Source organism: Oncorhynchus keta, chromosome 11 (assembly GCF_023373465.1).
Source record: "Oncorhynchus keta strain PuntledgeMale-10-30-2019 chromosome 11, Oket_V2, whole genome shotgun sequence".
NCBI classification, from domain to species: Eukaryota; Metazoa; Chordata; class Actinopteri; order Salmoniformes; family Salmonidae; genus Oncorhynchus; species Oncorhynchus keta.
Genome location: NC_068431.1, coordinates 52,521,061 through 52,538,960, shown reverse-complemented (window position 1 = coordinate 52,538,960; position 17,900 = coordinate 52,521,061). Strand labels below are relative to the sequence as shown.

Sequence of the window (17,900 nt, the reverse complement as noted above, 5' to 3'; positions counted from 1 at the left end):
TCCTCCGTTGCCGCCAGGTTTCCTCCTCGAGTGCGCCAGGGGGCGCTCGGTGAGTGGGGGGTACTGTCATGTCTTGTCATATTATGTCTTGTTCCTGTTCTTTCTCTTCACTCTGTCTCCCTCTGCTGGTCATATTATGTTACCTTCTCTTTCTCTCCTCCTCCAGCTGTTCCTCATCTCCTCTAACTACCTCGTTCACCCTTTTCCCACCTGTTCCCTTTTTCCCTCTGATTAGGTCTCTATTTCTCTCTCTGTTCCTGCTTCTTTCTGTGTCAGATTCTCGTTTGAGTTTCTCATGCCAGAAACAAACTATCGTCTTGTTTGCTTCATCCTTGTCCCGTCCTGTCGGAATCTGCCTGGCAAGTGCATCCTGTACTCAGCTAACTGTCTTATCGTTTGTACTGTGTCCAGTTCATCTGATGCTACGTGAGATCAGGTACCACTGTTCCTCTACGACCCGCGCCTACCCAGAGAGACCTGCAGCCTGTCGCCGCTAACCCAGCTATTCTCCTCTGCTGCTAAGAAGGGGGCTCTTTTGTAATTATCAGAAGGACTTTTTGTTTCATTTTGTCGCCCTCTCTGCGGGTTGTCTATTTTTCCATTATCTACATCTGAAGAGGATCTATGTCTTCCCTGTGTTTACATTAAAGCGCTTTTGGGTCCTCACTCAAGTGCATAACAGTGCTAGATAAAGGGGGAGTAATCAGGGTAGTGATGGATTCCAGGTGTGCCTCATGAAGGGGCGCAGGTGTGCATAAAGAGGGTTGCCAGGTGTGCATAATGATGGGTTGCCCCCACCCCCGACACGCAACTCGAGCTGCAGGACGAAGCCGTCAAGGAGCGGGCCGGATGGCAAAGGTGGAATTCTCGGATGATGTTGGGATCTAGAATGTCGTACACCGGAACCCAGCACCACTCCTCTGGACCATACCCCTCCCAGTCCACCAGGTACTGGAGCTGACTCACACGACATCCAGGAGTGGTCTGACGGCATAGGCGGGGCTCCCCTCAGTGTGTTCAAGGGAGGCGCAGGGGTGTTGGGGGATGGCATCAGCCAGGGGACCGGGAACCACCGGCCTGAGAAGGGAAACATGAAAAGATGGTGAGATCGTATAGTTAGTGGGGAGTTGTAATCTACCTCGTTGACCCTCCGGAGTGCCTTGAACAGCCCCACAAACTGGGGACTCAGCTTCTTACAGGGCAGGCGGAGTGGGAGGTTCCTGGTAGAGAGCCAGATGTGATCGCCAGGATGGAACATGGGAGCCTCACTACGGTGGCGATCCACCTGCTCTTTCTGACGGCGGATGGTGCACTGGAGTCTCAGGTGGGCATCGTTCCATACCTCTTCTGCACGTCTAAACCACTCGTCCACCGCAGGAGCGTTGGTCTGGCTCGGATTCCTCAGAGCCAGGGCCGGTTGATAACCCAGAACACACTGGAAGAGAGTCAGCTCGGTGGAGTGTCGCAATGAATTCTGGGCATATTCAGCCCAAGGAAAGAATCGGGCACGCTCCCCCTGTCGGTCCTGGCAGTGACCCCTCAAGAACCTCCCCAGCTCCTGGGTCATTCTCTCCACCTGCCCGTTAGATTGAGAATGGTACCCGGAGGTGGGGCTGACCATGACCCCCTGCTTCTTCATGAAAGCCTTCAGTCACGTGACGATATCCCCCGGAAGGCCATAGTGCTGGAGGACCTGCTGGAACAGTGCCTCAGCAACCTGGAGAGCGGTAGGGAGATCAGACAGAGGGATGAAACTCCATGATTTTGAGAATATGTCCACAACCACCAAAATGGTGGTGAAACCATCAGAGGGGAAATCAGTGACGAAATCAATGGACAGATGAGACCAGGGACGCTGAGCAATGGGAAGTGGAAAGAGTTTATCTGCTGGAGCATGCCGGGGAGATTTAGTGCATACTGAACATGAGTTGGCAAGTTGTGCAACGTCCTGCGCCAAAGTGGGACACCAGTATTTAAGAAAGTGATTGAGCGGTGCGGGTGATACCTGGATGTCCAGTAGCGAGGGATGTGTGTGCCCAGGTCAGCAACCAATCTCCGATCCCCTTGGTGACGTAGATGCACTCCGGAGGGCAGGTGGCAGTAGCGGCTTCCCTCTCCAGAGCCTGGCGGATGTCCACATCTACGTCCCAAAACACGGGCCAAGGATACGGAAGGACTGATTGATTTGCTGGTGGACACTCACAGGACCCTCACCGACGTGGAACCACAGGGTGTGGGAAAGCAGGTCTTCCGACATCCTGGTCCCTGGGCGGTAATCCTCCTCTCTGACCAGGAGATGGTGGGTGGCTGAGGATGACTTTGTGTATGGGTGCGATGATGAAGAAGGGAAGGCTTTCCTGGTGCTTGTGTCCCACTGTGAGGGTGAGTGGTGCTGTGACGTGAGTAAATGTGCTGGATCTCAATGGTTGCATATCCAGAGTTTGGACAGGAAAAAGAGAGGAGAGTTTGTAAGAAGTTGTGTTCAGGGAGGAGTCAGGAGCCTGGTTGATGAAGTTCCCAGCGGCACCGGAGTCCAGTAGAGCTATAGAGACAGATGAGGGAAAGCCAGCCAGTGAAATTGAACCCAGAAAGTTTTTGGCGGAAAGAGATGATGGAATACCCTAATGACGCCACAGGGCCGCCGCTCTGCTCTAGAGGACCCCGGGTTTGGACGCACCGGGCACCGCTGAAGCTGGTGTCCCTCCTGGCTGCAATAGGGACAGAGCCCCAGCTCTCTCCGGCGACGCTGCAGAGAGGTGCGTGACCCCCACCTCCATGGGTTCTGCCACAGGACAGTCATAGGAGCGAGGCAAGTGGCGAGGTGGACACCGACGCTCCCAAAGAAGGTTATACGCATGGATGGCCATTGAGATGAGAGCGTCCAAGGATAGGTTGTCATCTTTGACATGCCAACTCCATCTGGATCTCCTCGCGCAAGTCCACTGCGGAATAGAGTGCGGAACGCTGGCTCATTATATCTGCTGGAGGCTGCCACAGTCCGAAAGGTAGGGCGCACTCCACATCAGACTGGGCACCCTGCTGGTGTTGAAAAAGTTGCTCATCTCCCTCTCTGCTCTCTGGAGGATGGCCATGAACTGCTAATAGGAACCCAACTCATCCGCTCCTCTCTCCCAGACGGACGTAGTCCACTCCAACGCCTGTCCGGTCAGCTGGGAAATGACCATGGCAATCTTGGTTGGGGCTGCCGTCTGGTAGGGGAAATAGAGGGAGCACTAGAGTAGGAAGCCACTGCATTTCGAAGGAGTACCGTGATAAGTCGGGCATCGCTGACCTGGGCGGACGGCTGGGGGACTGGCTCACTTTGACGACCGAGGTATGGAGAACTTCGCTGGTGGAGTCGAGGCGGTGGAGAACGTGGAGGACCTCCTCCATGGTCGTATCCAGTAGAGCCAGCTGGTTGCAGTGTTGGTGTAGTAGATGACCCTGTTTCTCGAATGTCTGAAAGATGGTGTATTCTTCCATAATTTCTGATGCAGTATTTTGTAACCAGACGCAAGGAGTCAGGATGCAGGTGCAGATGGTGAGTTTAATAATAACGAACATTTGAGAGTTACAAATCAAGAGAAATGTCTGGACATGAAAACTGAACCAATACTGCCTGTGGAGTGATGTTAGGGAGTTCCTAGATTAAAGGGAAGTAATCAGGGTAGTGATAGAGTCCAGGTGTGCCTCATGATGGGGCGCAGGCATGCGTAATGAGGGTTGCCAGGTAAGCGGGAGTAGACGTGACAGCAGTAAAGTTTAGGAAATGCTGTGGAATTATGCTGAATTTTTATTCAGACCTTTTAATAAGTTACCCATACTGCCAAAATTATTGTTTAGATACGCTGCTGTTTTGATACAATGGCAGAGCCATGTATCAACCGGAGGGATGGTATGGTACAGATAAATTAGATAACACTTTGTAGCATACGGAATAACTAACTTTTAAAAATGTTTTATTGTTCACGTTGTGTTATTTGTGCACAGAATAATAGTAGACAGAAAGCAGGCTTAGAAAAACACACATGAGTACAGGTAAAAGATTGGATAGTGTTTACCTATTGTGTTAATGACTATAGGAATAACCCCCGATAAAGATGGGTTATCCCCATTTGAGAAAGTATTTGGAAGACCATATAGAATGCCAGAATTAGGAAGGCCGGAACACGGTGTTGTAGAGACAGAAAATACTAGCAGAACACATGAGGAAACTGTTCAGTAACTACACCCGTTTTTAATGCCCAACAGGAGAACTACAGAAGGAGAATACACACAAGACTCTGCCGGGAGATTGGGTCTCTGTCCAATCACTAAAGAAATAGAACTGGAAGCAGTCACAGTGGGAGGGGCCATACCATGCTCCTGGTGACAGCCTTTGCGGTGAGAATAGCTGAAAGTGCTACCTGGGTTCATATAACACATTGCGGGAGGGTAAACACACTTGTCGAAAAATCACAGAGTTAGGAGAAGAACCGAATACCAATAAGGTTCGGAGGTTACCTCTCTAACGAAGATTCGTTAGAAGCGAAAGTGTGGGTTGGTCTCTAGCTGGTGATGTATTTTCCGGGAAGGGGTGGAGCTTTACAGGAGTACTGGTCGGTCTGAGCTGTCTGGTTGTGGGAGCCATATTCTTAATACACCACAACCCACCCGAGAAAGCAGGGGGTAACTTGACCCATAGTGTAGAAGATGATGTTGTAATAACAAAATACAAAAGATCACTTAATCTGGGTAAACAGGAAGTGAGAGTAGAGCTGGGGTCTCTCTGACCCCTTGGCAGTCTAGAACTATGAGCCTTTATGGAAGATATCTGTGCAGGTCCCTGTGTAGTTCATGGAAACAGGTCATAGCTCCAAGAAAGAGAGGGCTAAATAAATCCACATACCCAGTATGGAAGAAGATGAAGTATAGTGAAGGTTTTTTGACTATAATCCGGAGCAAGGGAAGTATTGCATAAAGGTACGAATTACCATTAAAAACAGGTCTCGGGTTATGCTCCTTCATCCCTCTTCTCTAGAGCACAGCTGCCTTCAGTTGTGGAATGTACTTAAGGCCAGGAGTGAATCAGGGATCAACTGCTGGTCTGTCCTACTGCAGGTCTATGCCATCACAGGTCCTGTACTCTTTTGCATCACCAACAACTTCCCGCTCGAGTATGAACAATCAATTGACAAACCATTGTATCTTTATTTGCTCCACGTCTGTCTGTTTGTTGCACCGAGCCTGGGCAGAGACTACTCATGTCGATCCAGAGTTTGGCCATGAGCTTCCTCATCCAACACTACAGTAGTAACAGCCTCAAACGTATGACCACTCCCCTCTGTATACATGTGTGCTTCTAATGTGCATGAGTCCCTGCCTACAGATAACATTTTAAATCAATACTGGTAATTCTTAAATGTTTTTAACACAAGCATTCGATCAGATAAAGTTTGGCAATTCCCCACCCCATTTGTAAAAGGAACAATATGTCAGCCATGGGAGTACAACATAAATGGTTCATGCCTAACAGTTTATTTTAGGCTACATTTCACAGGAATATGTTCTGTACAGTGGCTGTGTCCTAACTGTCCTTGTTTCCTGCAGGTGTGTTGTTAATCTTGCCCTACAGTGGTGTGATGTTGCTCCTGACCTCTGCGCTGACCTTTTCTCTGGTCCATAAACATTTCATCTCTGCAACGCAGGACTCCAGCACGCTGGCTGTTGTTGCTAGTCGTGTATGATACCATACAACGCTTTTATTGTCCATTTGCATGGAAATATAATCAGCTGGAAGGCTTCTGGCAGTTGCGGTACAGTCAGCAGATGGTATATTGTAGGAGCTGGCCTATGTGATAAGAATGCATGTGCAAATGTTAAGCAGGAGAAGAAGAACAACATTTGATTAGTTTGCTGCAAAGGAAGGCAAGGCTTTTGGGTCTTTGTCAATGGTGAGAAAACAAGCAAGGTAACTGCTTATGTTAGGTCATAGTAAACATGTGTCTGTAGATGTTTACAGACTGACTGCGAAGAGGAAGCTATAACTGCATGTGTTGGGTTATAATAAGTTGCCTATATTGACTTGTACAGACTGGCTGCTGAGTGTTTGTTATGTTGGGTGTGTTTGGCCAGGCGATCAAGACAGGAACTACTGCCATGGCAACAAGGGCCAGCTGTCACCTCCCGTCTGTGTTCCTGGTCTTCACTGGTTCACTGGCTGTAATCTTCACCTCTCTACGGGTAACACACACACACACACTTAGAAAAAGGCGAAAGCAGTGTTTCTCTGTTTGTATTACTCTTATTAAAATAATCCCTATCATCACATCCCTTTCAAATCCTCTTTGTATTTGACCCTGTTCTCTCTTTTTACTCATGCGTCTCTGTTCCCTTCTCACTCTCTTCCTCATCATTTTCCTCCCTTATCCCCCTCATCTCTCTCTCCTCCCCTGGTCCTATCCCTCTCTGTAGGAGACTGGAGACTAGATCTCTGTCTCCACTCTGACCCATGTGCCTGTCACTGCTGCAGACCTGGCGCCAGAATAAAGTGAGATCGGTGAGGGGGCAGTTGAAATCGGGCACAATTTGGGGGGATTCTTGCATTGGAATGACATTGAATTCCGCTTATCACGCTACACCCCAATAAACAAAGTTCAAATGCTGAGACGAAGAGAACATTGATTGAGTGCTTTTGAGGTGACAGGTAGGCTACAGATTTCGCTGCAATCTCCACTGCGCTGTATCAGCACAACGGTCAGTGACCTACACACTAAAGCAAGGCTGTTTTGGTAATGAGTATAATGGACGGATAGGGTAATCGGATAGGGTAATTCACCTATTACAAACAACCTATGTGAATGCAGCCGTGCTTTACCAAAATAATGCAAACAAGGTGCTGAAAGTCGTAGCCTAGTTATTCATGCATGCAAACAAAAAGACTGAATAGCCTTATTTGTCTTAGAATACAGACACAACTGCGAATGAATGAATGCAAACAAAACGGTGGTACCCAGTAGGCCTCGCAAACAAAATATCAGATTATGTCATGCATTTATCAATCTATATTTAGACTAGTTACATTAACAGTAAATAAATGCAGTAAACAAAGGGTGACTGGAGATACAGGTAAGTAAACTACAGTGAGATGCAGCCTTGCACAGCTTTCTTGCCAAACAAATAGGCCCACTTCGAACATGGAAAACCATGCCGCTCATGAGTACAGCAACACGTTGTGATATGGCACAATACACTCCTGTGGCTCAAATTCAACCCACGTAAATTCAATCCATCAATTAAGCAATGCCAGCCAAACATAAACATGTTTCCAATACGTGCAGTTCAATTTACAACTACGAAAACCAATAGGCTACCAAGAACTACAATAGAATGTGGCTATTCATATGCTGAAACATACCGCTATACCCAGGGGCGTAATTTGGGTCTTGCGTTGGAATTCTGTAGTAATTCCAGCCACTCTCCTGGTAGCCTAATGACAATAACGCTTTTTACAGCTAGCTAAGAAGCTACCTAAACTCTGTAGTGGTGGGGCGTGAGGCAGAATTGAGTGAAGCAACTTCAATGGTAAACGTGACCCCCGATCTTATTAATCAAATATTATAGGCGGGGGCGTATTATTCCCTTAGCCTACCCAAGTGACTTCCCATAGCCCCTTTACGCACACTGTGGCGCGCTCTGTCCATTGTGCTGACACAGCACATCGGATATACAGGTTTTGCGCCAACCTGTCATTCAATCATTTGAATTTATTTGCTATTTTCATATAGGTACATACAATTAAAACTGAGGGTGCTAAGCCCCCCCTTGTGGAGCTGGGTCCGCACAGCTGCCTGCTCCTGGTGTTGCAAGACTGGCAACACTAAAGACAAAACTGAGTAATAAGTCAACCACAACTCAATCCAAGGACCTACTGTTATAGTAAATGGTACCAAATATTCAATGTTACTTCAATCACATTCCTTCGTGTGCGCATGCTTGTTTTGAGGTGCTTTTATGGCAAAGTTTAGTCCATAACATTTCAGGTCACAAAATATAATACTCTGTATGAACCGTACTTGTTCTGTCAGTGAATGCATTGTTGCTACGAGACAAATGTACTGCGATTCTCATTCATGCCTCTAGAGAGAGACAAAGCACAATGTTCATGTCATCTTGAGGAAAGCTTCAGCAGAAGTATAATCTTCCAATAAAAATAACACAAATATTGCCATTTTTGCTTTTCCATTGGCTCATATATGGGGATTGGGTTGTTGACTTTTCTCGTAATTAAAACTGTTGAATTGATTATAGTACTTGTCATGTTTTTCCAACTTCTATGAAGATTTTAACCCACTCAACCCTAACACTTCTCCAAGTTTATACCATCATTGTAAAGCCGTAGTTATTTTCTAGCTTTGACAAGTCATTTCTGAAGATATAATTTAATGTGATTAATTCATTTTTAAGGTCAAACCTATTACGTGAACTAAACTCTCATTTTAATATGGTGAAACTATTCCTTTAAAAAATAAAATAATCTGAACATAATGGTCAAATCAGTGTAAAAGCAGTTGAGCTGGTTTTACTCTTTTTGGCCAATTTCTGTTTTCTGGTGGAAAACTGAGCTCGTTGAGCATAACACATAAACCCTGTTACCCATAGATGGGTTTTTAACCATTTTAAAAACATTGAAGCAAGTATTCAATTGCCCCTCCCTGTTGAACACAAGTTTCCATTTCCTCTGTCACAAGGTGATTATTAAATATATATTTTTATGGCTGTTTTTAAGATGAGAACCTCAATCGTGTTACTTTATTGGCACTTACTATAGTAATTTTGTTTATTTAAGCCCTTGAGATGGGAAACCATGTTTTTATGAAGTGGTACATGTGCTCTTTATGACAATGTTAAAATTAGGTCAAATTAAAAGTTTATTTTGACCAAGTTACTCTAACCAAACTGTACTCTATTACTGGACTGACCCTACAGCAATCAGGTATTTGGCATCATGGCCAGCTTTACATTTGAATGCGCTAACATCCTAGGTTCAGTGAAGAGGAGGAGTAGTAAGGATCGGAGGACCAATGCGCAGCGTGGTACATGTTCATGCTCTTTATTAAACCAAGCAAACACTGAAACAAAACAATAAACGACACTTGAAATAACTAACCGAAACAGTTCCGTGTGGAACACACAGACACAGAAAATAAACACCCACGAAACACAAGTGGGAAAAGGCTAGCTAAGTATGATACTCAATCAGAGACAACTAACGACACCTGCATCTGATTGAGAACCATACCAGGCAAAAGCAAACACAACATAGAAAACGGAACATAGACAAACCCCCCCAACTCACGCCTTGACCATACTAAGACAGAACGTGACAGTACCCCCAAAGGTGCGGACTCCGGCCGCAAAACCTGAACCTATAGGGGAGGGTCTGGGTGGGTGTTTGTGGGTGTTTGTCCGCGGTGGCGGCTCTGGTGCGGGACCTGGACCCCACTCCACCATAGTCTTTGTCCGCCTCCTCAACCGCCTCCGTGGCCTCTCGGCAGCGCCGGAGTGAAGGACGACTCCGGCAGCTCCTGGCTGACGGACGGCTCTGGCAGCTCGTGACTGACGAGCGGCTCTGGCAGCTCCGGACAGACGGGCGACTCTGGCAGCTCCTGACTGGCGAACGGAACTGGCAGCTCCTGGCTGACGAACGGAACTGGCAGCTCCTGGCTGACGAGCGGCTCTGGCAGCTCCTGACTGACGAGCGGCTCTGGCAGCTCCGGACAGACGGGCGACTCTGGCAGCTCCTGACTGGCGAACGGAACTGGCAGCTCCTGGCTGACGAGCGGCTCTGGCAGCTCCTGACTGACGATCGCCTCTGGCAGCTCCGGACAGACGGGCGACTCTGGCAGCTCCAGACAGGCGGGCGACTCTGGCAGCTCCGTACAGACGGGTGACTCTGGCAGCTCAGGACAGACGGGCGACTCTGGCAGCTCAGGACAGGTGGGAGCACCTGCAGGAAGGAGCTGGAGAGACAGCCTGGTGAGGGGGGCTGCCACCGGAGGCCTGGTGCATGGAGGAGGCACCGGATAGACCGGACCGTGGAGGCGCACTGGAGGTCTCGAGCACCGAGCCTGCACAACCCTACCTGGCTGGATACTCCCCGTAGCCAGGCCAGTGCTGCGAGGTGCAATAGACCGCACTGGGCTGTGCTGACGAACCGGGGACACCATGCGTAGGGCTGGTGCCATGTACCCCGGCCCGAGGAGACGCACTGGAGACCAGATGCGCTGAGCCGGCTTCATGGCACCTGGCTTGATGCCCACTCTCGCCCGGCCGATACGATTTTTGGGGTTGCCTCTCATCCCTGTTGCGCTGCCGTGCTAGGTCCTCATAATGCCGCCTCTCGGCTTTCGCTGCCTCTAGCTCTGCCTTGGGGCGGCGATATTCCCCAGCCTGTGCCCAGGGTCCCTTGCCATCTAATATCTCCTCCCAAGTCCAATCCTCCAGGTATCGCTGCCTCTCGTCACCACGCTGCTTGGTCCTTTCTTGGTGGGTGATTCTGTATCTGCACTAGACAGAACTGTTTCGGTTGCGTTCGTTCACTTTGTTGTTTTTGTTCAGTGTTCATTTACTTTATTAAAAAGATGGACACTTACCACGCTGCGCATTGGTCCTCACCTTCTTCCACCACCAATGGCCGTTACAAGCTGTTTTTTTTTTATTATCTGAATATCAAATAATTTCTGGGCAACAATCTTACTGTGATTGTTTTCAATTACAATGCTAAAAAAGAAACAAATAGCTACTTAGCAAAGAGCAAAGACCAAGCAATACTTTTGCTGGGACTATCTGAGTGGGGAGGGGGAAAACTGAAAAACAGCTGTTTTTGGCAGCGGGTTGGAACTCTCTTTCTTATTGGTCTAACTGATTTACCGCATGGGTATGTCACCATAGAAGGCCAAAACTCCCTCCCACCAAAACAGGCAGAAATTTCAGGCAGTCTTTTCAAACAGCTCTTACACTAAACCTTATAGTGTGGAAATATATATAAATCATGTTTTTGACTGCACTAGGCCTTTAATGAGAAAGGTAGTGTCACTGTGTGGGTGCAAACATGTAATGATCTTATTTGTTTGTGTGGAAGGCTGTGGCAATTGTTGTTGTTTTTTCCACCTGGGGAGGTCATCTTGGGAGGTCTTCATTTGAAGTTAAGCTTCATATCTAGACTGGCTCATATCTGCTGGAACTCTTGAAGCCCAATGTGTTGTCCTGTCCTTATCTACCTGTACAAGCTCATGTGTCTCCGATCTCTCTGACGCATGAATGCGTCAGTGAGTTTCTATGCCCTTTGCGCTGCTTTTTGATGTGCTGTGTACAGACTCACCCTTCACAGCTCTGATCTAAGGATCTTTGTGTCCATGTCCCTGCGGCCAATACTTGTCCGCGTTTTTGTTCAGTTAGGGTTTCCAAAAGAATATTCTATTTTCAGGACTGTAACGCGTTTTAGAATTCAATTAAGAGACAATTCCATGAAAATGTGTATACAAAAGAACATCTAAGCACAGCCAGCCTTTCTAAGGAATCAGTTGAGTGCTGTGAAAGTTTTTGGAGGGATCAACTCAACAAAACAAAAAAAGGATCTGTTTGCGTGCCTGAACAAAACGTGGGTTTACCGGTGCATTCATTTGAGGAACACCTGTGCTCACTCCCCGCCATGTTTCTTGGGCGGGAATTGTGAGTTGTTGACCTCGATGTGTTGGCTTTGTGTGGTGTGGCACGTCATGGGGAGACTGAGAACTGGATAGACCAGTCCAGCCCAACCTTAGGGTGGTCCCTCTCTCTGTGAGAACTAAAGTGTGGTGGTGGTGGGAGGGGAGCAATGACTTTACACTGGAAACACACCTTACAATGCTTATAGAATGGGGGTAGAAGATAATTGTCAGAGTGATTCATTTGGACAAAATCAGCCCAGTTTTGGGGGTGAGAGATTGTCAACAGTACATCGTTCCAGCTGGATATTCCAAACCAAAATCTTAACCATCATAAATCTAGTCAACCCGACAGTCACCAGCTTTCTCTGAAATAATTTACGTAACAGGAATCGATTTATTACTGCTTCGACACTTCCAATCAGTTGCCAGTTGATTGCCAAATGACGTGTAATTTAGCTATTTTGTGGAGTGCTTGAGTGTTTTCACCTTGTTCTTGTAGAAAATGGAGATGACTGTTTGCTTTGACCAGCTAATGACTTCTGAGGCAAAGGATTACTATGTGGGAGCCAGACACAACATCTTTCCCTATCTCCACCATCACGCATGACCCCGGCCACACACACACACACACACACACACACACACACACACACACACACACACACACACACACACACACACACACACACACACACACACACACACACACACACACACACACACACACACACACACACACACACACACACACACACACAAACGTCTGCCCATGCCAGCTTGTCACCCGTGACAGAGCACAGCCCTGATCTTTGGTGACTGTTCACAGTTGTGGTAAAATATGCTGCTGATCCAGCCCCCTCTTGTGACATAGCACTGAAGCGTGGCAGCCATTCTAACGCAAGAAGACGCCCACTCAAAGCATTCACCTGCTCTCTGCCTGCCTGCCACCAAAACATTGTTCATTATGACTTGGGTAAAACTACCTTGTCTGCCCAATGCACATGGAAGTAGCTCTTGCTTTTACAAGTTTTATTCATTCCCTCACTCTAAACCCCCCAAAAATGTTTAAAAAACAATTGAACAAGTATTTGAAACTAAATGGGTCGTTCCACCAAGTAGGTGCCTTTTGAGTAGTGTAACTTGGCGGGGGAAAAAAGCACTTTTATTTCACCTAATTTGGATATACTATCATAAATTGCACATGTTCAACTAAATTTTTAAAAAGTTTTCCCATCCCAAGAAGTGAAATTTAAAAAAGTACTATAATAAGTGTCTATTAAGAACCAAATATATTAACAGGGTTGATAACTTCATCTTAAATCAGCCATGAATCCCATTGTGACAGGGGGAATGGAAGCTTGTCGTAATGCAACAGGGAGGGGCAATTGAATGCAAGCTTCACCAAAAAAAACACATTGTTAAAACATTTCTAGCCTGTCTATGGGTAACAGGGTTGACGTGTTACGCTCGACCCACTCAGTTTTCCACCACAAAAAAATAAATAAAAAGAGAGTAAAAAAAAGAGTAGAAGCAGCTCACCTGCTTAACACTTATTAGCTCATTTTTTAAAAAATAAATGTAAAAGGAATATTTAACCATATTAAAATTAGATGTTCAGTTCATGTAAGAGGGTTGACCCACTGATCACATTAAACAAATAATCATCAGAAATGACTAGGTCAAAGCCACAGGATAACTAGGGCTTTACATTGATGGTGAAAAGTTGGAGAAATGTTGGTGTTAAGGTGGGTTAAAATCCTCCTAGAAATCAGAGGAAGCACAGAGGGACATGTATAAATGCAGAATTTTGGCACTTCAGCAAGTCTTTATTCATATTTTTAAAAATCACATATTGAATTTTTCCATGTGGTTTATATTATAATGCAAGGTAGCCTAGTGGTTAGAGAATTGGACTAGTAACCAGAAGGTTGCAAGCTCAAAGCCCTGAGCTGACAAGGTACAAATCTGTCATTCTGTCCCTGAACAGGCAGTTAACCCACTGTTCCTAGGCTGTCATTGAAAATAAGAATTTGTTCTTAACTGACTTGCCTAGTTAAATAAAGGTAAATAACAGGCTTTTAAAATTCAATATTTTTTGCACAATTTCTACTTTGCACTAATTTGAAAGAACAGACCAAATGTGAAGAAAAAAAATTGAGAGCAGATATGAATGCCTTCTGTCTAGATCTTAACCGTATACCCCCTTACACACACATTGTGTTTTAACATCATCTTTTTGCGAGACTCACAGATCAATGTTTAACTATCAATTGCATATTATAACATTTTTGTATTGTGCTGTCTAGGCCTACATAATTTTACATCTTACAAACGAATGTTGGGTTGGTAGGTTTAGAGGTGTTTTGCTATGATGCAAGAGGACAAGAGTGTCCATGGAATGGCATAGTCATTTAACTGGAGGGGGTAGTTTGGTGACAGGGGTATCCCTTGGTAACAACAACCTGTGGAAGACTGCTCGTTGCTAAGAGATTTCTTCAGAAAAGTGGACCCCCCTTCCTCCAAGAGTACAGATTACATGCAGAATCGCACTCCGTTTAGTTGACATGTTCCTAGTTGCCCCAATTAAGACAATCTTTTTCAAATAAACTAACTTTTGTCTTCAGCTAAGGAAATGGTTTTGTCACAAAAGTGTGTTGATGTCCGTTAATATGAATCCATGTCCTACCCTACAACATTCCCTAGCCTAGTTCGACTAGTCAGTCAGTGATGTGATGGCAGACCTGATTTCCATGAGAATGGTGAGGGGCAGGGAAAGGGTTAAGCCTGGACTGTGGGATAAGGAAGAAGGGGCACTCAATGCAACGCTAATTTTCCTGCCCCATGGGGAACCCAGAGAAAAGAGGACAAAGCCAGCCATAAGACACGCTGAGAACCACGGTTTACTGTGTGCACCTGCATGCTCTAAAGCAGCGAGGGAACAATGAGATTTACCGAAACGGGTAATTATGCTCGGGAGTTGGATAGCTTTCCACTCTCCTTTTCTGTTGGGAAAGAGAAGCGGGCAAAGGCCTGGTGAAAGTTTAGACTATCTCCATGTTAAATCATATAGGCTTTGAGGTTATTCTACGGTTGCATTGGAAGACATCAGTTATGTTTTATGTAAATGGTGTTAGTTTTAGGAATTTATCACATGCACATTATGTGACAGTAGAAAATAGAAAAATAATAACACTTTATTACCTTTTTTTTTTTGTTTTACATCATTCTTGTCAAGTGACTTGAAATAACAATACCCTTACTATAAGGGTATTAATAAAACATGAATTCAATACATTTCACAACGGTAAATAAGGCCTAAACCTCAGAAAAGCAGCATCGATTTAAACTAAACAATAACAAAGAAATCCTCAAATATCGGTTCAGTTTTGTGTTTCAAAAAGTTGTGGGGGAAAAAAACAACTGCTATTTAACTTTTATATAAATTACAGGGTGTGTAGACCCATTTAGAGGTAAATTCATTTTCTGAATGGATACAGAAATGGCAGTTGTCTGAGAGAAACATTTGAGATTGTCAATGTCGAAGCCATTTTGTTCAGAATTCACAAAAACAAAATGTCATACTTCCACTTCAACTCGAGTTCCCATTGCAGTCATTAATACTCTTTTAGATGGTAGGTTTAGAGAAATAGTAGAATGGGACAATATCTGGGGTTTGGAATCACTCATAACCATCAAGGCATTCCAACTGGAATGTACACTGAAACCACACAACCATTCAACGACCAATGATGACGACATCGTCATCTTGTCACAAAATATTGTCTGTGTCAGTGAGGGATCTCATCTTTGTATTAAAATTAATATTATTTTCTTTCTTCAGTCCCGGCACATTTACTGACCCCATTGGGCTGCCACCAGTCAATGCCAGCAGATCACGTTGTTTGCCAACATCCATCTTACTGGACTTCCACAATAAGTGTCAGACCCTGTAGGTCAGATGTGGATAAGGGACCAACAAGAGTTAGGAGGGGAGTCGACAGCACTTCAACCAACATGATACACGGTTGATTGAATCAGAATAATGTCTCAGTTCAGAGGTGTGCGAGTTGGTGAGTGAGTTCAGCTTAGAGGTGTGTGAGAGGGAATTCAAAGGTGGGTGAGTGGAGCTGACCCTCCCAGGTAATGCTGCTGGATGTTTGCTGCAGAGACGGAGTACCCTCTCTGGGCCTCTGAGGCATCTCCCCCAGGCATGTACATGCTGATCATGTCCCTGAGATGGTCTCCCTGGACCTGGATACCACGCTGGGTCTGGTGCTGCTGGTGGGCCTGGTGGTGGTGCTGCTGCAGGGGGCTGTGGGGCCCGGTGGGGGATGGGGACATGCTGTGGCCATCAGACTGCTGCTTCACCATGGACATCACTGGGCTGACCTGCTGGGGGCTGCTGTTGTAGGACATGGGGCTGAGGGAGAGAGATTGGGTTACTGATCAATTGAGACAAACTAATGAGAGTAACTATTTGACTTCAAAAAGTCACAAAAGGGTCACTGACCAAAAATAAATGAACAAGATGGAAATAGACTATTAGCGCCAATAAAACAACCTGGCCATGGGTTTTGTATATCCAAAAACAGTTTAGGCCTACAACTGCCAATGGTACATTGGAAAGAAAATATTTCTGAACTGTAGATAGCCATTAAAATCATAGAAAAAGTAACAATCTAGACTCACCTGTATGCGTTGGCACCATTCATGTAGGCTTGGGCCTGGGCCATGCTGGACTGATACTGAAGTGCTGACAGGTCATAGCGGTGAAGCTGCTGGCTGTAGCCGAGCGCCTCGCTCTGCATCGCCGCAGTGTAGCCCCCTGTGTGGCCCCAGCCATATGCGTCCATTCTGGGGTTTCCAACTTGTCCCTGAGCCGCGGACGCACTCAGCAGGTGGTTACCGGCCGACATCTGATACTGGGCGGCGAGAGTATTGTTCTTCGGCATCGGTTTGGTTTTACGACGGGGCTTGTATTTATAGTCCGGATAATCCTTCATGTGCACCGCGCGGAGGCGCTTAGCCTCGTCAATGAAGGGCCTTTTCTCGGCGTCTGTTAGAGACTTCCACGCGACACCCAGCCGTTTGGATATCTCAGAATTGTGCATTTTGGGATTTTCCTGAGCCATTTTCCGTCGCTCACCGCGAGACCAGACCATGAAGGCATTCATGGGCCGCTTGACTTTGTCCATTGGGTCAGGTTGGATTGTCGGTAATTTGGAACCTGTGTGGCCGCCCTCGTGCCCCCCTACTCCGTTCGCAGGTGGCATTCCTGTTCCAGGATGATGTGAAGGAACAGAGGACTTGAGTTGGTGCTCTATAATGTTATACATATTTACCATAAACGAAATATACAACGTTTGAACAGAGCTTTAAAATTACACCGGCTGTGTAATGTCAATCAAGCATCCCAAGCAGAAGTTGAAAACAATAATGATAAAACAAATTGTCAGAGATGGAAACAAAATCGTCGCAAAAACATCCTGCTACCAACTCACGACTTCAGATGGCCTTTAAACTACAATGAGAAGAGAGATACTGCTGTAGAGTTCCTTCTTGAAATAACTCCCTATCCCACTGGTTGCTGGTGATTATAAAACTTCTTCACAAGCAAATCTGCTCCTAACTTCCCTCCCTCCAGCCCACTCATTTACATCACTATAGAAGGGGTGCGGTGAATTTGGAATGCACTTGAGTGAATATGAAGAGAGGCGGAATCGCTGTGGGAGGGAGGGAGGCAGGCCCCCCCTCCCCTCTCCCTCTCTCTCTCTGCAACGCAAACTTCAAACTTTACTTTGTAAAATGTATTATATAGTTCTTGTTAATTTAAGATAAAGAATACTTTTGTTTCAGGCTTCTCCATAACATTGGCCAACAGACATGTTTAAGACAAGGGTGGGAGAAGGCAGGGAACCCCTCACCCAATTCTCTCTCCAATACAAAACTTAAAAAACGAGTTTACATTTTCAGATTCATCATTCTTATTTACTTAAGGTATATCATTTTATTTCAGATCTTTCTCTATAATATTGGCCACCACATTAATGAAACTTGTTGACAGTAATCAAAATAAGTTTAGGCTTTTCATATCAATGTAATGTCAGAATGACATCTGTAGCATATTTGAACGACCTTTGAATGACGATATTACAATGTACAATCCATTGGATTCCATTGTCAAAAGCCTGGTAGGCTTATGTTTTCAGA

The 17,900-nt window shown here is 45.8% G+C and overlaps 1 protein-coding gene across 2 annotated transcripts; it reads right to left on the bottom strand.

Moving 5' to 3' along the window:
- Window positions 1-14,868: 14,868 nt before the first annotated feature.
- On the bottom strand, window positions 14,869-17,352 carry LOC118390583 (transcription factor Sox-19a-like). 2 transcript variants are annotated; one of them, XM_035781280.2, is made up of 3 exons: window positions 17,192-17,352; window positions 16,380-16,965; window positions 14,869-16,110 (listed from the first exon to the last, which is right to left on the bottom strand). In XM_035781280.2, the coding sequence occupies exons 2-3, from the start codon at window positions 16,961-16,963 to the stop codon at window positions 15,798-15,800; spliced, it is 897 nt and encodes a 298-aa protein (XP_035637173.1). In that variant the 5' UTR covers window positions 16,964-16,965; window positions 17,192-17,352; the 3' UTR covers window positions 14,869-15,797. The 2 variants fall into 2 exon arrangements, with proteins under 2 accessions (XP_035637173.1, XP_035637172.1); XM_035781279.2 differs by having other exon boundaries at window positions 16,380-17,352.
- Between the last annotated feature and the right edge of the window lie 548 nt (window positions 17,353-17,900).